This window comes from Misgurnus anguillicaudatus, chromosome 1, assembly GCF_027580225.2.
Source record: "Misgurnus anguillicaudatus chromosome 1, ASM2758022v2, whole genome shotgun sequence".
Classification (NCBI taxonomy): Eukaryota; Metazoa; Chordata; class Actinopteri; order Cypriniformes; family Cobitidae; genus Misgurnus; species Misgurnus anguillicaudatus.
Genome location: NC_073337.2, coordinates 21008989 through 21030282, shown reverse-complemented (window position 1 = coordinate 21030282; position 21294 = coordinate 21008989). Strand labels below are relative to the sequence as shown.

At 38.4% G+C, this 21294-nt stretch overlaps 2 protein-coding genes and 1 long non-coding RNA gene across 3 annotated transcripts in view; all 3 read right to left on the bottom strand.

Annotated features, from left to right (window-relative positions):
- The window catches only part of plxnc1 (plexin C1), a 30443-nt gene extending 25591 nt beyond the window's left edge, over positions 1-4852 (bottom strand). Inside the window, exons 1-11 of the mRNA XM_073867998.1 lie at positions 3844-4852; positions 3510-3641; positions 3268-3393; positions 2748-2848; positions 2424-2532; positions 2188-2350; positions 1975-2071; positions 1509-1602; positions 1224-1256; positions 815-948; positions 540-719 (exon numbers count right to left, since the gene is read on the bottom strand). Of these exons, the coding sequence (XP_073724099.1) occupies positions 540-719; positions 815-948; positions 1224-1256; positions 1509-1602; positions 1975-2071; positions 2188-2350; positions 2424-2532; positions 2748-2848; positions 3268-3393; positions 3510-3641; positions 3844-4746 (2072 nt within the window). The 5' untranslated portion in view covers positions 4747-4852. The remainder of the gene's footprint in view (positions 1-539; positions 720-814; positions 949-1223; positions 1257-1508; positions 1603-1974; positions 2072-2187; positions 2351-2423; positions 2533-2747; positions 2849-3267; positions 3394-3509; positions 3642-3843) is intronic.
- Positions 4853-6455: 1603 nt separating this feature from the next.
- Positions 6456-21007, bottom strand: LOC129432110 (plexin-C1-like). The gene is made up of 15 exons (XM_073869289.1): positions 20017-21007; positions 19664-19785; positions 19451-19576; positions 18967-19067; positions 18646-18754; positions 18406-18568; positions 18193-18304; positions 17760-17853; positions 17538-17570; positions 17212-17345; positions 11210-11389; positions 8652-8760; positions 8256-8423; positions 6690-6842; positions 6456-6533 (listed from the first exon to the last, which is right to left on the bottom strand). The coding sequence occupies exons 1-15, from the start codon at positions 20906-20908 to the stop codon at positions 6456-6458; spliced, it is 2574 nt and encodes an 857-aa protein (XP_073725390.1). The 5' UTR covers positions 20909-21007.
- On the bottom strand, positions 12827-15982 carry LOC141363976 (uncharacterized). The gene is made up of 2 exons (XR_012369699.1): positions 15414-15982; positions 12827-13052 (listed from the first exon to the last, which is right to left on the bottom strand). It is a non-coding gene; the product is annotated as an uncharacterized lncRNA (long non-coding RNA).
- Positions 21008-21294: the final 287 nt, after the last annotated feature.

Sequence of the window (21294 nt, the reverse complement as noted above, 5' to 3'; positions counted from 1 at the left end):
AGAAGTCCATAGCACAAAGCTGTAGAGTTTGATTTCCTGCACACACACTCATATAACACACTTAACAAAACATGACATATTTAAGCTATCAAGGGAAGTGAAAATGTCTGAAAATATTACATGTAGCCTGTTTGCCACTAAGCAGGTTACCCTTAACAATCTGCAACAGTTTAAGCAAGACCATAAAGCAACAATCTGTGGATCAAATCTGAACCTTGTGTCACATGGGATACCTCAAACTGCAGCTCTTATCCTTACAGGACCATACACAGAATGACCTAATCATGGTTCTCACTTCTGTTTTCTTTTCTCGCTGACATTGTCGGGATGTGGGGATTTTTCTGCATGTTTTCTTACTGCATTTCTGCAAATCATTACTTTGCAGTTTTGGTTTTCCATATTAATAGATATGTTTTGCTAAGCAATGCAGTATAAAAAGTTGTGCTATATTGTAAAATGTAATGTTAAAAATATTTTTGATATTAGTTAACCCAGTAAATTCACCAGATAAGACACATTATAGGTTTCAAGAGTTATACCTTTTCCAGGTGACTTTGGGTTTTATTTCTGTGCAGCTGGGTTGGGAACTGTAAGTGATGCTGCTGTTACCATGACAACGATCATCCTCAGTAACAGCACACACTTTTACTGTTCCTTTAGTTTTACTGGGAGGAACGTGGAACCTTAGACGGTCATTCGAACGATTAAACACAGGAGACCTGGAGAAACACATTTATTCACACAATCACAATATGTATATTGTATATAATACAAAATTATTCACAGATGTCAGGACAGACACAACAAGTCTCACTCTTTTGGAAAGCATTCCAGATCCCCTTGAATACGAATTTTGGTGACAGATTCTAGGTTCTTTCCTGTTAGCAAAACATTGTTTCTGCCATGGAAAGAAACTCTGTTCGGCTCTATAGACAAAATCTCTGGCTCCTGTATAGGAAACCAAATAAACCACTCAATGAGACTTAAAGATAGAAACAAAGATATAGCAATTACAGTATGTGACAACAATGGACATTTATTGTTTAAATAATCAATGGTTGTGACAAATTAAGACATTTATGATCACACATTTATAAGATAATTGTTCCTCAAAAGTGAAATTAAATCCTCAGATTCTTTCAAAGTCCTATTCTTTTAAAAAGGAACATTATGGAAACAACATCCTTAATTTTGGTAGAGCACATAATGAGAGTGACACTTACTTTAGTCTCAGAATCCAAATCTTTACATACATCCTAAAAAGTTAAGAAAAGAAAGAAATTCACCTGTTAGCAACATTGCATTATGTGTCAACATATATCAAAAATACCAATAAGGCACAAACAAAGTATGTTATTTTTTTATGAAAGGCTTGCAGATGAAACATTTAATTTTAAATTTTGCAGTTTAAGAGCATTGACAATGAGCATGCTGAATGCAATGCTGAAAACAATACATAGATATAAAATATACACATAGCAGCAGGTGACGTTGGCACATTGCCATACCTGTATGTGTAATTGTGTCTCAGGTCCATGTGTCCAGTCACAACGCTTGACAGAAGATAACCAATGACATCCAGCTGAGACGCACTGCACACATCTACATTTATTCAAAGCGACAATCTGAGTACAAGATACAACTGGCATGCTTCTAGCAGCTAAAACTTAAATGGTGTATATCGTGTCTCAGTGCCTCTAAATAAATGCTGGGTTGTTTTTAACCCATGGCTGGGTCAATATTGGACAGAAAACATGGTTGGGTTATTCAATGAACTGCGCAATATAGTCTGAGTAAGGTCATGTCAAAGATTAAAATCAATGTGAAACCAATTAATAAAATCAAACTTTGATTCTCCAAACCTCATAACTAGATTATAAGACTTTAGCCTGGATTTTACACACAGGGTCACATATATGAGATGTGAAGATAAGGTTTTGTATATTAATTTGACAGTTATACTTATTTTCTCACTGTGTATAAGAAGCTTTTGTTGAATGATCTGTAATACTGGAGCAGTTCTTCAGCATCAGGGTCTCTGTGATCTTCTGATCCTCAACAGTAACTGAAGCTAAAATCTCCAAACCTAAACAGAAATATTTCAACAACCATATTCTGACAACCATATTTAACATAAACTGGATAACAGCAGGCCTATATATACAACACAATAGATAAGGAACTGACCTCTAGTTGACAGCTGCTGGTCTGAAAAGCTACAGGAGCAGTTTGGAAAAACTACAGCAGGATCAGATCCGTCACAAAGGTTCACACCTCCTCTGGTGAATGCACATGAGAAGATGGCAGGATTTTGTGTGCTCCCCAAACTCAAAGTCAGATGTAGAATAATCTGTTTAACAGAGGACACTGGTGGTAAAAGCAGTAATGTTAGAAATATATTTAAAAGGTTAATGATTATCTACCTCTCTGATGGATTTCTCTGCCACCTGAAATGAAAAAAGCTGTTTCTGAACAGAGCCTTTTGGAAGGGATATCCATGAAGAGTTTGAGCATTCATCCTGGGTAGAACATCTAGATAAAACACACAAAACAGTATTACTCAGTATTATCACTATCTCTGTAGTCTCTACCATATATCTCTTTATCTTGCATATTGCTTCTGTCTAGATGTATAAACCACACTATTTGCACACTGTCTCTCCATTAGTTAGTAGATATATTCAATTTAAGCAAGGGCAGCTTGAAGCAGACGTGTTTTTGAACATCAGAGGAGATATCAGTCTTACTTGTGTAAATTTGAGCACCAACCGCAGAAAGGATCCAGAGCTCCTCTGCAGTCTTTAAGAGATCTGTGTTTAGCACACTGAACCACAGGCACTCTTCTAATCTATATTAAAACCATAGACATGAGTGTCAACAAACATTTATTAAACTACCAGTTTAAACTACATTAAATACACAAAGTCATGATTCATAGTTTGCAGAACCACAGTTAGCAGCAGTAACTTGAATGCAATGTTTTCTGTGACTTTATATGTCTCTAACATCATATCTAAATTAAAGAGCAAAAGACCACGTGATTATTTTTGTAATGTCCAGATACTTAAAATCATAGAATTCAAAGAGGGTTTACTATCTTTATCACATCACCGTATGACCACTTTCAGTAACATCCATTTAACTTTTCTGGCATTCTCGCACAAAACAGTAGAACAGCAAAATATGAAATAATGCATAGATACATTTTTGATGAGACTGTTCAAGACTTTCAATGATTAGTACAAAATGTTAATATTTATAACATACCTGGTTTTTCAGAGCTATGTAGATATGTTTGGAATCTAAATGCATCCTGTAAAGCACTTTTTGATCATCATCAGATCTGTACAGCACTGTGGGACAGCCTGGACGGAAACTCTCATCCAACACAAGCTACAAATACACACAGCATCACAAGCATTGACAAAAATGACTACACAATTTTGCTAGGTTTTAGCAGAACAAAATTCAGAGGAAAGTATGAGAGTTTTAAACCAAACAGAGGTGACCTTTATCAGTTGTCCATCTTTGGTTCCAATGAAGAGCTCAATCCAGGATTCACTCCTAAATGCTGCTACTGAACTCATTGACTTGTATTTGAAAACTACTGCTACTGGCGTATGATTAGTATACCGGTATGTCTGCAACGAAAAAACTTTAGCTTTATGTATCTTAAGTGAATGGTGAAATTGGGAGGATATTTTATTTCAAACGTTGTTTTGCATAAACATGAGTCAAAACGGTAGAATCAGATCTTCTCCGTTCAAAAAAGCGTGCACTGACCACACAACTACAAGCAAAGTAAATAAATACATGCAAAAATAAAAAAGGACCATTGCCTACCTGTCTTTCACACTGTGTCTCACCGGTGAAGCAGAAATCCTTACTTTTACCATTAACATTACTGAGGTCGTAAACAGCGAGTGCGGTGTCCTCTGGATCATTTTGCGCACTGAAGACACCTGTCCAGATCACAGCTTTATCTGAAGAAATAAGAGCTGATGCGACGAGGACAGGACGAGATGTATCATTACAGCATTTTAACATTGTTCCAGTTATGCTCTTCAGAATGTCTTTCTTGTGTCCTTTGGCGTTATTCAGTCTGAGGGCAAACGCTTGCCAACCGGACTCAGTCTTTGCGTTGAGAAACAGGTACGAGAGTTTGAGCAAAATGATCTGAAAACCGTCTATAAACTCTACATATCTTTCTGTACGAATGCACGGAGTTGATCCGTAGTCTGATGGAGAAAAAATAAATCCTGGTTGAGACTCTAAAGTGCTCCACAAGGCAACAACAGTATGGTTGTTTTTAGGACGATCGGCCTTCCTTCCAACCAACAGGTAAGCACCATTAGGGATTTTATTAAGGCTGCTGTTCACTATGAATGCTACGGATTTCTCATTCGGTTGTGGTACAGTAGATAAATTTTCTTTGTAAATACTGTTTGTAATATCATTGAGATCAAGAACTTCACAGTATCCACCGTTAGATGTCCCGCATGTAATCAGGGTGTCGTTCGCCTCAAAAGGCACCAGAAGTGTAACTGTGTTTGGATGTGTGGCATTAAAATTCTTTGTCTTTTCCAGAGATAGATTCTTTGTCATCTGATGTAGTTGACTGCCAGTAAGAACAAACAATTTACTGTTACCAACTACAAAGTCCCTGATGTCTCCACCAAAGTTCCACACATCACCGCAAATGCAATATTTCAAAAGAAAAAGCAATCCAAGTAAGTCCCCCCTCATCTTTCATATCTGTATAAACCTCCACAGCAGATGAATTAATGAGATGTTCTCACCAGCAACCCGACACAGCTCTTGAGATGTGTCCCCAGCTGAAGTGAGTGGAAGTGAAAGCAGCTCGTCTGTAAAATGCGAGGTGACTTCCGCGCAACATAGACCAATAAATCTGTAACGTTAGCCCTGATTGTGACATTTCGTTTGGGTTAGGTAGTTTGTTTGTTATACAGTAGCCTACCGTCTTATGAATCGTTTGAATAAGTTGCTACGTAGGCCTTACTCAAAATATGCAATGTATAAACAAGTCGATTTCCTTTAGCTTTTTAAACAGCAACGTTTTATCTATCTTTGCGTATTTGTATTAATTGTGCTGCAATTCTTTGGTTACTGCTGCGCTCTTGCGGTAGGTTAATATAAAAATAACTTATTTATGGGGCGTTGCGTTCTATACAGTAACTTGCCAAAATGCTAAATAAATAAATATTATATAGCGTTTTACAATTGTTCAAAAGCAGCTTTACATGAAATAGAAACAAAGAAAAGTAAAGAAAAATAAAAGCATGACAGCAGTTTTTACATAATTTAGGATGGAGTAGGCTATAAAGTTACAATGAGTAAGAAAATCAAATGTATTTCTTATTTAAATATTGAAATAAGTAGGATGGAGTACATGGGGGTATTCAATTTGGTTAATAGAATTTGGAGTTGTAGAATGGCGTTATTCAAAAATGTTTCTTATTTAAATAATGCAATACTGAAATTCCAATCTATATAGCCTACTTGTATTAATATATTAATAAGAAAGTCTTTAGTTAAGCTAATGTTGCTCGTTTTACTTGACACCTACATTTCTTAAAAGAAAATATGAACATGATCAATGTTTGAGACACACTGGAAAAAGTAAAAATTGCACTCGTAAAAATAATATTTTGAAGGTTATGAAACCACCTGACACAGAACCATTTTGGAACCTTTATTTTTAGACTGTTCAAATTTAGAGGTGCTATACAAGCTTCCCGGTGAAAACCAAGCAATTCTTATTTATTTACGTCTGAAATGATCCTACATGAGAGCATTCTGTAAAAATACAACCTTGATATCTTTTTTAATTCATTTATCTGTTTTATTTGATTAGGGACAGATACAATAAACAGACAAAATTAAACAGCCTTCCAATGCATGTATACTGAGCTGGGGGGGGGGTAACTAGTAATAGGGGGGATAATAATTAGGTTAAAAACATATAGAATACACTTATAAAACACATTAGTCTTGCCACTGATTTACAGCTTGTGAAAAATGTCAAAGATTTTAAAAAGTGGGAATAAACAATAAAGTAATAATCTATCTAATGGATGCTTTAACAATAAAATGGTAACTGTACTTTGATTATGAGTATTACGTAAAACAGATTACATGTAAACAGTTACTACCCAGCTCCTAAACAGCAGAACTTCTAAAGGAAGTTTTACTCTTTAAATAAATACAATGTACTGTACACTTAATGAGTATAGAGCGCCACCTGGTGTTTAGAAAACACAGCATCCACAGCATCTAAGATTTTCTAAGTTACATGAAAAGCAGCCTTGTGTTAAACAAGTTTACACATGCATTGTAAGCAGGGCATTAGCTAATATTTTTTTCTCTATAGTCTTAAAAAAATATGCTTTTCCAAACTACCACAGACTATATAAAGAAATTTCAGTTTTTTTCCTTTACCCCTTCTTCATGCAAATGTTCAAATATTTTGACATATTTTGTCCCGTGGTAAGGTCAAATTTTCCAAACATGATCTGAAATAGACACAGAAAGAATTGTTTTTATGCAGTAGAAAAATGTTTAATAACAACACTGGCTTATTTTTGTTATTGCTTCTGTTACTGGTTTGCCAATGGTGCAGAAATCACTTCTATGAAATAAATTAATAAGTAAATATTATAAAAACGTACAATCAGAGAGTCCACTGTGTTGAGGTTTCCTTTAATAACACATACAATGGCATCGTGTTTTACCATCACCAAAACACACTCATGTCTCCGATCTCCCTTTAGACCAGTCACCTGTACCTCATCCATACTCAGGTTCAACTTATCTGCCTTTATCTAAAAAGCAAAGAAAAGATGTTTGTAAATTAAATTTGTTTCACAAGCTAAATGGAAGTTTGTACAGTAGTTGAGTTTCTGGCCAATTTTTGCAAGTCTTGATATATTACGATAGGAAATTGGGAAAAAAACACATCTTAATGGAACATGATCTTTACTTATATACTTGATTTTTGGCATGAAAGAAAAATCTATAATTTTGACCCATACAACGTATTGTTGGCTATTGCTAGTATCCAACTTGCAAATGGTTTTCTGGTCCAGGGTCACATTTAGAAAAGCTTTTGGGTATAATTAAATAGTCAGTCAGTGGCCATGGGTGGGGCTTTATCAGTGTGACATCACTTTAACAAGATAATGAAAATGACACATCTACTGGGACTGCTTTGTATTACTGGGGATTAAAGAAGACGAAGGATGATTTTTGTTCACACACTGCCAACACAAATTTATAATCCTGTAAAAGTTTTTGCAAAATATGTCCCATTAAAATGAAATACAAATGCAGATGAGGAGTACCTCACCACAAGAAGTATACACTCTAAAAAAATATTCTTTTTTATTTTTCAACCCATGGTTGGGGCAAAAACTGACACTCCCAACCGTTGGGTTAAAATGTTTATTTTTGACCAAACCATGTGTTAAAAAGAAGTCGTATATGATTATTCTTGAGACTAACCATCCCTTTGAAGAATCAATAAATGAGGTAACATATGTTACTATCAGTGGCGTAGCGTCTGGGCATGCAGGGTATGCACGTGCAAATGGGCCCAGGCCAATAGGGGGCCCGCCCCAGCTTTTAATTAAAACTTTTTTTTTCAATTTAATTTTATTTCTGGCTGCAATAAATATATTTTTGTATGCATATCCTGTGTAGTGATTTCTTATTTCTCCATAATGTCTAATTTCTCCGTCTAATTTCTCCGTCTTATTTTTTTGCTCTCCGCGGCTGCCGTAGACTACTACGCTATCATTTTTTTACATGACGCATCGTTGCGCCAAAAAAGAACGAAAACAGTGTGAGAGGTTAATATAGCGGCAATCTACATGAACATTAAGGATGGACAAATATAAACATAAAAGTGGGGCCTTAAAGAGAAAAGAAAAGGCGGAGAAGTTAGTCACGAGTCAAAAACTACCTAAAACATTTCGTTTTTCTTTACTTAAATCTACCCTTTGAAGTAAAAAAGTAAAGTAAAAATATTTGACTACTTTACTAAAAGTATATGTTGTTAACAGACCTGCGCGCCACAGTTAACAGTGCCAACGGGCAAGGTTGGGGGGGCTTTGGCTTAAGGGGGCCCGTCAATTTTTTTGCATATGGGCCCGGGACTGACTTGCTACGCCACTGGTTACTATATTGCTAATAATATAATACAAATAAATAAGAAGTAGGTTTGGACTTAGGTTTACCTTAATGTTCACAATTAGAAAGTCAGACACCCGTATGGCTTCAAATCCAATGAACTCTGGATCAGGCTGGAGGATCAGATTAGCACAGTCTAAAGTTGTGTTCCCAACTTTCAACTTCAACTTAATTGGATCACTGCCATCATAATGGTGCATGAGAAACCACATGTCCTTAGAATTAAAAGAATAAAAATATGTCTTAAATACAATATAAAGCTACATGTAAGCTGGGATCACAAAACAAAATGTTTTGTAGGAATAATTAGATTTTGGCTATAGTCACTGTAATACATTTAGCAACAGAAGAAACATCTGTTTTGTATCAATATGGACTGTTTAAAGGTGGAAATAGCAGATCTGAGTATCATTAGACAAATGCAGGTAATAACCCCATTTTACCTTAGAGCTTGTGTTGTAATTTGTTTTAAGCTCTTTATTGGAGGGATGAACAATGATTGATTCCACAAACTCCAAATTGTTCCCCTGCACGTAAATCTTCCTTCCACCACTGATGGACAAATACACAATTTCAACCAATCAAAATCAGACTTTAGACAGAGTTGAGTAACGTTAACAACTCAGAAGTCCATAGCACAAAGCTGTAGAGTTTTCATTTCCTGCACACACACTCATATAACACATTCAACAAAACATGACACATTTATGCTATTAAGGGAAGTGAAAATGTCAGAAAATATTACAAGCAGCCTGGTTGTCAGTAAGCAAGTTGCCATTACCAAAGTACAGTAGTTTTTCCCCTTACCAAGGTTTGTTGTATAGGACTTGATGTTGATATCCCTTAATGCATACTTGAGGCAACGATGAGACTCTGTGGGATGGTCAATTGAGTGTCCCTCCGCCACACTACTCCTCAGCCCTTTCATCTCCTGAGGTTGCTCCTTTTCGCGTTTAACTCAGTGCAAGTACTCTTGAAATGACCTAACCCCAATCTCTAACGCCACAATCTCACCACAACCCGACCATACACGCCAACCCGTTTGACTAAAGCCCGAAGCCCCACTGTCTTCTTTAATGCAGGTTCAGTGGCAAACGGTGGCAAACTATCTACCGCAATTACCCAGCAACACCGGTCAATTGTTGATATCTCTTAATACTTACCTGAGGCATCGTTGAGACTCCGTGGAATGGTCAATTGAGTGATGGCACCCTTTGGGTTGTCAAGTGGGCGCCCTCCTTCCTGGGTGTTTTGCTGATAGGCCCACAACACCTCCAGAGGGTTAAGCAGTGAATCCCAGCATCCAAGGTTCACTCCCTAGGTGCCATCAACTCACTTGAAGACCCAGGCGGAGTCTTTTCTCTTCACCCACACTGGCTTCCCTTTTCTCCAGCCACGGAAAGGTCTTTGACCACCTGCCGGTGGGCCTTTCCTCGCACTCCCATCTCCCTAAGTACCCTGGATGTTGGGGTGGCTACGAACCCTCTGCAACCTACTTCCACCGGGCATACCTTCACATTCCAGCCTTGTTGTTGCGCATCGGATGCAAGTTCAGCGTACCTCAGCCTTTTCCGTTCATAGGCCTCCTCCACTGCACCCTCCCAGGGCACGGTGAGCTCAATGATGTAGAAAAGCTTGAGCGAGGCTGACCATAAAACAAGTTCTGGTCGCAGATTGGTGGCTGCAATTTCAGCTGGGAAGCAGAGTTTCTTTGTTCAAGTCTGCCAACAGCTTCCAGTCCTGTGCTCTGCCCACTGGGATGATGGGGGAGGAAGGGCTTGTCCGTCGAGTTTCCAACACTGCAGCAAGACACTTCCAGTGTAACCAGGTGTAACAGCCTTGGGTGAGGCTGATGTTGCATCCCACTAAGATGTGCTTCAGTGTTGCTAGACTTGAGCATAGAGGACATACCATTGGCTTAGGTTTGCGGGAGAAGGCAGGACATCGTAGGCAGCCCTGACGGTAAAGCTTGCCCTGAATGTGTCCATCTCCCACAGCTCTTTCCAGATCATCTTCTTCTTCTCCCCTCCTTCCCATGCCATCCACTGCCCTTGCTTTGCCTGTGCCACAGCTTGGGCGCACCTTCTTGCTTCCTCCTCCCGACGTACCTCCTGGACCACCATCTTGCGTCTCTGAGATGGAGAGGCCTTGTTCCACACTGGTGTACTGTCCCCAAGTCCAAGACCACTTCTCCCCTCCTGCACTCGGCCCACAATGTTTTTGTGCTTGAGTACTGCCTTTGCCTGCTCAGTTGCAGCCAACAGGGTCCACTTCCTTCTGGTGGCTGCTTGGGCTATGAATGGATTGCTCGAATCCAGTAGCATCATCTCCAGTCTGACTTTGGCACACTTGTACTCCTCTACCAGACTGGTAATGGGCAGGTTTAGCATCCCTTTGCCATCAAGTCCAATACTACTAAGGCACCTGGGAAGGCCAAGCCACTTCCTTACATATGAGCTGACCAATCTCTCAAGCTTTTCCACCTTTGAGAGCGGGACTTCATAAAGGGTTAGTAGCCACAGCAGACGTGGAAGTAGTCGATACTGCATGCACCAGAGTTTCAGCTTGCCGGAAGCAGGGTTCTGTCGATGTTCTCCAGGCCACTGGCTACCTCCTTCCTAAGCTGCTCTACTTATACAATAGTTTAAACAAGACCATAAAGAAACAAACAATCTATGGATCATATCTGAACCTTGTATCACATGGGATACCGTGGGATATGCACAAAATAACCTGCTTTCATTTCTCGCTGTCATTGCCAGGATGTTTTTCTTACTGCAAATCATTACTTTGTGGTTCTTGGTTTTCCATATTAATAGATTTTTTGTGATTTGATGACTAACATAGTTTGTTAAACATTGCGGTATGAAAGGCTGCGCTATATTGTGAATTAAAAGTCATAATAAAAATGTATATCAGTTAACCCAGTAAATTAAGATGTCACCAGATAAGCCACATTTTAGGTTGCATATTATTGGATTAATGATTTCAAGAGTTATACCTTCTCCAGGTGACTTTGGGTTGTATTCCTGTGCAGCTGGGTTGGGAACTGTAAGTGAGGAGGCTGTTACCATGACAACGGTCATCCTCAGTAACAGCACACACTTTAAGAGATCCTTTACTTTTACTGGGAGGAACGTGGAACCTTAGACTGTCACTCGAACGATCAAACACAGGAAACCTGGAGAAACACATTTATTCACACAAACACAATATGTATAGGCTAGTGTATATAATACATAAAGTACAGTGGATATAAAAAGTCTACACACCCCGGTTTAAATTGCATGTTTTTGTGATTTATAAAATGAAACCAAGATGAATCATTTTGGAACCTGTTCCAACTTAATTCCCTACTTCAAACCTATATATTAAAGTAATTAACATTAAGAATAATTTTGTGGTGAAAAAATGGCAAGTAAAGTTGTACAATAACCAGGTTGCATAAGTGTGCACACCCTTTTACAATAGTGATTGTGGCAGTGTTCAAAAGCAACCAATCACATTTAGACTTAAGTTAAATATGAAGTAGTACATACCTCTCATCAATTAAAATAAGTTTTTAACTATTAATGAAGTGTGCCTGGCCCTAAAGGATTTTTTCTGAGTATCATCCCACTGAAAAAGCCAATAGCCGCTTTTGCACTATCGGGCCTGTGCGAGCCAGGGCTTCAAACGGGCCTCACGGAGCCAATAGCCTCAGACCTCCAGCTGTGTAGCCAAAATCACGACGCGTTTGCATTGTCAAGCCAATAGCGCCGCAGCGCTTCAGAAAACCCCGCCCTTAATACGCCTATAGATGTAACGTCACACAACTCCGCCTGTTTTACTGTGAGGAAGTCACTTCAATCTGACAGGAGACGGGAATGAGATCGCATCATCATACAACAAACAAAGAACATAACTGAGGCGGCTGTTTGCACGGTGAAAGCCAAGATGAGAAGATAGATGTTTGCTCCATCCGCGCTGTTACTCTTGAAGTTTATGTTGGCTGCACACGAGCGATCTCATGACGAGACAATATCAGATCAATAAGCTTTATGAAGTAGGATAATTACAAATAAAGCATTCATCTACCTAATGTGCCATTATACTATATACACAATATTTTAAAGAATATAACGAGTCCTAGTTTTACATTTATGTAAAATAATCTTATTTTAAAATATGCACGTGTGTCTAAATATGTAACGTTAAGTTTGTAATTATAGTTCTATGGTGATGTAAACATACTTACACATTATAAGATATCTTTGATATCTTTAATCATGAAAACGTTAGTTGAGCATCACATGAAACACAAGGTAACTGTCTAATAGCTATTTCAATAATGTGTCAATCAATAAATACTTTTGTCTATAAAGAACTGCCTCGAATAGCTGGATAGGACTGAAAATCACTTTACTTGCATCTCAAAAATCAAAACGTTTGAGAAATCATTAGAAAATGTACTCGTTAAGAATCAACTCTGAATATACACAAGTATTTAAAAAGCTATGTTACAGTGGTTAAGTTAATGATGGTTATATTTACCATTTTGTTGCATCTTACCATTTCTGTGTTTCAGATGTGATCCTTATTAAGCAATCATTTTCAATAAACTGACAAGCAGTCGTAGTAATAATAACGCGGTACTTTATTTACATATGAAGTTTATATCAGTGCACAGACAGGTGTATTTAAAGACATCTTCTCCGGACGGATTTCAACATCCATGGCTCCTGTCGTCTCATCATCATCATCTTCGTTTCATCTCCTGCTCTTTCATCTGTTGCTGCATCATCTCTCATATACAAAATAAAAACTCCTGGATGACAAACTGAAAGCTTTACGTTGGCATTTTTCTGTAAAACGGACACAAAAGAAAGCAGCACATGTGACGTTTTGTAGGGGAGAGTGGGGTAAAGTGAGACATCGGGTAAAGTGAGACACCCCCTGTATCTAGGCAACGGAACACATTTGTGGTCCTATGACCATTATGTTTTTAAGCCCCTCAAATTTCCCCTTGGCCATGAAGGACAGGACCTCATGCTGCTGTGGTTAGCATGTTTTTTTCACAAAAATATATTTTTTGCTTGTAAAAGTAAATTTTCTTGCTGTCAACTTAATTAACTGTTGTGCCAAAGCAAATTTATTCAGGTAGAAAAACTTATATCACACATGTTTATGAACTACCAACATATAAAACCTTGTGTTGATGCTAGCTGAAGATTAGCCTGAATTTCCAAGAGAGAGAGTTTTTTTCCAAAATGTGGCAGTGGGGTAAAGTGAGACAAATGCTGTGGGGTAAAGTGAGACATGAGGCACAAGTTCCGTTTAGTCTAAAACATATTTTAATGTAATATTACATTACATATGTTTTATTTTTAATGTTATAAACATTGCAGAAAAAACATTATGCCTTGTCAATACACCAGGAAGACAGCCTGGGGAAAAACACCCCTTGAGGAGATGGAGAGTGCAGCTGCTTAGGTCAAGGAAGGAAAGAAGTCTCTAATGCTACGTACACACCAAAGCGAGGCATCATGGTACTGTGGGTTCACACCAGACACAAGTTCAACAATTTGGGCAAGTAGATTACATACAAAGTCAATGCAAAGATGCGATCAGACACGTCCTCGCGTGTGGCGATGCGAATGACGTGATATGGGTGGCGCGTTTGCTACAAAAACACGCGCTATTCGCCGCAAACACGTCTTAGCCCAATTTGAAAATATTCAACTCGAGCGAAAAATTCGCATTACACAATGTTAAATCCTGAGAGTAATCTAGATCGAGTAACGCGATGCCCCGCATTTGGTGTGTATGTAGCATTACTCACTCTAGATTACTCACGGGATTTAACATTGTGTCATGCAAATTTTTCGCTCGAGATAAATATTTTCAACTTGGGCGAAGACATGTTTGAGGTGAATAGTGAGTGTTTTTGCGGCAAATTCTCCACTCAAATGGCGTCATTCGCATCGCCCCAGGCGAGGATGCCTCTGATCGTGTCTTTGCATTAACTTTGAATGTAATCTACTTGCACAAATCGTTGAATTCACATCCGGTGTGAACCCACAGTAAGAGCAGCTGCAAGGGATAGAAATATTGATAGATGGTTCTGATTGTCTTTTGCGCTGACCCGCAGACACTAGCTGGCTCTAAGGGTCCTTTGTTCTGACCCCCAGACTGCGTTCTAATCTAACTGGTTCTATATGTCATTTGAATGTTAATTAAAAACAATTGAATTGTCGGAGCCAATGGTGTATAGTGGGCAGCGCTCCGACATGTGGTGCTTTCACACTTTCTGGGACCTGAGTTCGATTCCCGGCTCGTGGTCATTTGCCGATCCAATACCCTTCTCTCCTCCCTGTCCTTTCCTGTCCTCTCCAAAACTCACTGTTAAATAAAGGCAAAAACTGGCCAAAAAATATAACTTTTGAATTATATTATGTTGTATTTGATATTGGTTCAGAGTTACTGTACTTTCAAGTGTTTAGAAAAATAATGTTCTTAATTGACCAATCCCCTTGATTCTGTTACTAGTCCAACATTAGTTCTGGAATGTGTGGTTGTCAAGCTAGCCGTCAGGATTTTATCTGTTACAATATGTGCTGTTATGGTAGTTTCAGAGTGGAAAAAGTAAGTGGGCAGTTTACCCCAAGCTGGTTCACTTTACCCCCTTGATTTTTCTGGTCTGTCTCAGTTTACCCCTAAGCTGGGGTAAAGTGAGACACAAGACCACTTTTTTTTAAACAATCATATTTTCACTGCTTTTCGTCCTGAATACATTCTGGTAATTTCCATAGCTAGGAAACATCCTGAATTAATGAGAAATGTGTAAATTTGACTGATATATCATTTTAGCTCGCTTAGAGGGGAGCAAATGTAAAAAATGTCTCACTTTACCCCACTCTCCCCTATGAAGGGTTTGTAAATACACATACAGTATACCGACATATAAAGTTTGCTACATTCATATTAGAGTTAAATTAATCTCCAAAATACCAGAAAGCATGGCTATGACTATAATAAAACCATGGTTACTTTTTCTAAGGGCTGACTAAAAAATTCAACAGAGATGACACTATAACACAAAAAACACCCATGTAAGACACTTCTGCAATCGTTATTTGTATTTTAAGTGTTTTGTATGCAAACGTAATGTAGCATTTGTATTTTAAGTGTTTTGTATGCAAACGTTATGTAGCATGTTAACTCACCGACTGTAGATACCATCGTGACTCGATCGCTCTAATACATGGAGTGATGGACGATGAAATGATGATTCAACACACATCTTTAATTTCTCAGCACTGTTGCACTTTAAACACTTTGTTCTGTGCCCGAAACTTTATAAACTTCTCCCGAACCGGTAGCGGTGTGCGCCGGATCCTTAGCATGGCGAGTTCGGCGTTGTAACGCGTGTTTGTTTTTTACATATGCAGATCATTTTCTTCAGTCCGAAGTACAAACATAGCAGGCATCTTCCGTGAAACAGTAAATTACTGGTGATCCCGGTTATTTTTAAAGTTTTAAATCTGCAGACAGATGAATGCGCATCTTGCCAGAGTTCAGATAAACTCCGCCTTTGACCTTTACCACTCCCCTAGCACCGAGAAGCCCGATCTGGCCCAACGATTTCGGCGGGCCAGAAAAGCCGGGCCTTAAGCACCAACGAAGCACCAGTGAAGCACGATCATGCCCCGGAAGTGACAATGCAAACGCCACAGGCCTGGACAGGCACTGGCACGCCCGCTTGAAGCCCGATAGTGCAAACACGGCTATTGTCTGTGTAGAGCTTACTCAGCAGGTACATGATCCCATTGTTGAAAAATATCAATCAACAGAGGGCTAAAAACATTTCCAAGACACTGAATATACCATGGAATACTGTAAAAACAATAATCCACAAATGGAGAAAATATGGCACAACATTGACATTACTAAGACCAGGCATCCACCTAAAATTTATGAGAAAACCAGGAAAAAAAATGGTAAGGAAGGCTGCCGAGAGGCCTACAGCAACCTGAAAAGAATTGTAACAATATCTGGCAAGTACTTTTTGCTCCCTACATGTGACAAAAATCTCCTGAATTCTTCATGTTTGGGCTATTAGCATTATTTAACCAAAATATCATCAAGTCCATCTAAAGTTTGTAAAAACAAATATTTCTATATCCCAAATCCATGTGGAATAATGTATTATAGTCCATTGAGACCAAAGTTGAACTTGGGTCGTTATACCAAAATATATATTTGGTGCAATAAAATCCACATCACATCACCAAATGAACACCATGCCCAGAGTAAAGCATAAAGGTGACAGCATCATACTTTGTGGCTGCTTTTCTTCAGCTGGAACAGGGTGGATAGAATAATGAATAGCTCCAAATACCCGTCAATTTTGGCCCAAAACCTAAAGGCTTCTGCCAAAACACTTAAGATGAAGAGAAATTTCACATCACAGCATGGCAATGACAGAATGCACACATCTAATCAACAAAGGAATTACTTCACCAAAACAAGATCAAAGTTTTGGAATGGTCCAGCAAGAGTCCGAATCTAAATCCCATCCAAAATCTATGGGGTGATCTGAAGAGGGCTGTGCACAGGAGAAACCCAACCAATTTGACACATTTAAAATGCTTTTGCAAGGAGAAATGGCAAAATATTGCAAATTCAAAAAGTGTGAAATTGATTGACACATTCCCATTAAGATTGAATGCTGTGATAAAATCTAAAGGTGCTTAAACTAAGTTTTAGTTTAAGGGTGTGCACACTTATGCAACCTGGTTATTGTACAACTTTACTTGCCATTTTTTCACAACAAAAGTTTTCTTATTGTTATTAACTTTAATATATAGGCTGGAAGTACGGAATCAAGTTGGAACAGGTTCCAAAATGATTCATCTTTTTTTTTTTTTTAAATCACAAAAACCTGCAATTTTAACAGGGGTGTGTAGACTTTTTATATCCACTGTATGCACAGATGTCAGGACAGACTAAAATAAGTCTCACTCTTTTAAAAAGCAGTCCAGATCCCCTTGAATACGAATTTTGGTGACATTCTCCAGGTTCCTTCCTGTTAGTAAAACATTGTTTCTGCCATGGAAAGAAACTCTGTTCGGCTCTATAGACAAAATCTCTGGCACCTGCAGGACACAAATTAAAGCACTGAATAAGACTTAAAGGTAAAAACAAAGACAAAGCAATTACAGTATGTGACAACAATAGACATTAATTGTTTAAATAATCAATATGATTGTGACAAATTATTTTAAAAAGAAACATTTTGCAAACAACATCCTTATTTTGGTAGAGCACAAAATGACCGTGACACTTACTTTTGCCTCAGAGCGCAAATCTTTACATACATCCTAAAAATATGAGAAAAGAAAGAAATTCACCTGTTAGCAACATGCATTATGTGTCAGCATATAACAAAAATAACGAAAAGTTTAAGAGCATTGACAAAGAGCATGCTAAATGCTGAATGCAATGCTGAAAACAATACATAGATATAAAATATACACATAGCAGCAGATGACGTTGGCACATTGCCGTACCTGTATGTGTAACTGTGGCTCAGGTCCATGTGTCCAGTCACAACGCTTGACAGAAGATGACCAATGACATCCAGCTGAGACGCACTGCACACACCTGCATTTATTCAATGTGACAATGTGACTTTAAGACACAACTGGGATGCTTCTAGCAGCAAAAACTTAAATGGTGTATATCATGTCTCAGTGCTGTGTCATTATTGGACAGAAAACACGGTTGATTTATTCAACGTAGTGTGCAATATTGACTGAGTAAGGTCATGTCAAAGATTGAAATCAATGTAATAGGCCTATTAATAAATGAAATCAAACTTTGATGCTCCAAACCTCTTAATTAGATTATGAGACTTTAGCCCGGATTTTAAAGACAGGGTCACATATATGAAATGTGCAGGATACAGTTTTGCACATAAATATTACAAAAGTATTTTCTCACTGTGTATAAGTAGCCGTTGTTGAATTATCTGTAATAGTGGAGCAGTTCTTCAGCATCAGGATCTCTGTGATCTTCTGGTCCTCAACAGTAACTGTAGCTGAGATCTCCAAACCTAAACAGAAATATTTAAACAACCATATTCTGACAACTCTATTCGACATATATTGGATAACAGCAGGCCTACATGTACAACACAACAGATGAGGAACTGACTTCCAGTTGACAGCAGCTGCTCTGAAAAGCTACAGGAGCAGTTTGGAAAAACTACAGCAGGATCAGATCCATCACAAAGTTTCATATCTCCTCTGGTGAATGCACATGAGAAGACGGCAGGATTTTGTGTGCTCTTCAGACTTAAGGTCAGATGTAGAGTTATCTGTTTACGAGAAAACAAAGATGGTAAGCACAGAAATATCAAAAATATTCTAAAAGTCAATGATGATGATAATCTACCTCTCTGATGGATTTCTCTGCCACCTGAAAAGAAAAAAGCTGTTTCTGGACAGAGCCTTCTGGAAATGATATCCATGAAGAGTTTGAGCAAACAACCTGGGTAGAACATCTAGACAAAACACACGAAACAGTATCACCACTATCTCTGTAGTCTCCCGTGTATCTCTTTATCTTGGACATTGCTTCTGTCTGAGTGTATAAACCAAACTAGATGCAATGATGCACACTGTCTCTCAATTAACCAGTAAGTATATTTGATTTAAGCAAGGGCAGCTTGAAACAGATGTGTTTTTGAACATCAGAGGAGATAGCAAGTCTTACCGGTGTAAACTTGAGCACCATCCACAGAAAGGATCCAGCGCAGCTCTGCAGTCTTTAAGAGATCTGTGTTTATCACACTGAACCACAGGCACTCTTCTGATCTATATTAAAACCATAGACATGAGTGTCAACATGCATTTAGCAAACTACACTTAATATACGTATGATTCATATCTTGTAGAACCACATTTAGCAGAAGTAACTTGAATGCATTGTTTCCTGATTGATTTTATCAGTCCATCATGTCATAGCTGCAAAGGATGATTATTTTTGTAATGTCCAGATACGTAAAACTATAAAGATGGTTTACTATCTTTATCACATCGCTGTATGGCCACTTTCAGTAACTTCCATATAACATTTCTGGCATTCTTTCACAAACAGTACAACATAGCAAAATATGAAATTATGCACAAATACATTTTTGATGAGACTGTTCAAGACTTTTGGTGATTAAGACAAAATGTTAATATTTATAACATACCTGGCTTTTCAGAGCTATGTAGATATGTTTGGAATCTAAATGCATCCTGGGAAGCACTTTTTGATCATCATCAGATCTGTACAGCACTGTGGGACAGCCTGGACTGAATTTCTCATCCAACACAATCTAGAAAAACAAACAGCATCACAAGCATTGACAAAAAGGACTGCATTTTAGAGCCGAGTACAGAAACAGATAAAGAACAGAGGAAACCTTTATCAGTTGTCCATCTTTGGTTCCAATGAAGAGCTCAATCCAGGATTCACTCCTAAATGCTGCTACTGAACTCATTGACTTGTATTTGAAAACTACTGCTTCTGGCTCACGTGTAGGATCTATCTGCAATGTAAAGGACGATATTTAATGTTGTGTCTTTGGCGAATGGTGAAATAAGCAGGCTATTTTACGTCAAACGTTGTCTCCCATAAACAGAAGTCAAAACAATAGAATCAGCTCAGAATCAGCTCTTCTCCATTCAAAAAAGCGTTTACTGACCACATAACTACATGCAAAGTAAATAAATTAATGCAAAAATAAAAAATAGCACCCATCCCCTACCTGTGAACTAGGCCTACATCTCTCACCGGTGAAGCAGAAATCTTTAACTTTGCCATCAACATTACTGAGGTCGTAAACAGCGAGCGCGGTGTTCTCTGTATCATCCAGCGCACTGAAGACACCTGTCCAGATCACAGCTTTATCTGAGGAAATAAGAGCTGATGCGACGAGGACAGGACGAGATGTATCATTACAACATTTTAACATTGTTCCAGTTATGCTTTTCAGAATGTCTGTCTTGTGTCCTTTGGCGTTATTCAGCCTGAGGGTGTATGCTTGCCAGCCGGACCTAGTCTTTGCGTTGAGAAACATGTACGAGAGTTTTAGCAAACTGATCTGAAACCCGTCTATAAACTCTACGTATCTTGCTGTACGAATGAAGGGAGTTGATCCGTCGTCTGATGCAGAGAAAATAGAGCCTGGTTGAGAATCTAAAGTGCTCCACAAGGTGACAATAGTATAGAACTGGTCAGTTTGAGAATAGTCCTTCTTCCCAACCAACAGGTAAGCACCATTACTGCTGTCCACTATGAATGCTATGGATTTCTCATTCGGCTGTGGTACACTAGATTTGCTTTCCCAGTAAATGCTGTTTGTAATATCACTGAGATCAAGAACTTCACAGTATCCACCGTTAGATGTTGCGCATGTAATCAGGGTACCGTAAGCCTCAAAAGGCACCAGAAGTGTAACTGTGTTTGGATGTGTGGCATTAAAATCCTTAGTCTTTTCCAGAGATAGATCGTGTGTCATCTGATGTAGTTGACGGTCAGTAAGAACAAACAATTTACTGTTATTAATACTAACTACAAAGTCCCTGATGTCTCCATCAAAGGTGTGTACATTGTCGCAAATGCAATATTTTAAAAGAACAAACAAACCAAGTAAGTTCCCACCCATCTTTCACATCTGTGTAAATCTCCACAGCAGATAAATTGATGAGATGTTTTCACCAGCAACCCGACACAGCTCTTGAGATGTGTCCCCAGCTGAAGTGAGTGGAAGTGAAAGCAGCGCGTCTGTAAGATGTGAGGTGACTTCCGCGCAACAGACCAATAAAATTGTAGCCCTGATAGTGACATTTAGTTTGGGTTGTTTGTTTGTTAAACCATCTTATGCATAATTTAATTAAGTTGCAACTTAGCTCAATAAATGCAATTTAGGTGAGAGCAGTCGGGAAAGTAAAATTTTTTCAGAAAAACCTAATTTTTTAAAGATAAGGTTTTAGAAGGAGATACATTTTTGCTGTAGTCAATAACTCACAAGTGTGGTCTTTTCATACCAGG

Bases quoted from the DNA above. Each gene is read 5' to 3' on its own strand.
- LOC129432110 (XM_073869289.1), bottom strand. From the start codon at position 20,908: ATGGGTGGGAACTTACTTGGTTTGTTTGTTCTTTTAAAATATTGCATT. The intron at 19,577-19,663 runs GTTTCCTCTGTT...TTGTTTTTCTAG, and splicing joins AAGATGGACAACTGATAAAG to ATTGTGTTGGATGAGAAATT. The intron at 18,305-18,405 runs GTCAGTTCCTCA...ATTTCTGTTTAG, and splicing joins GCAGCTGCTGTCAACTGGAA to GTTTGGAGATCTCAGCTACA.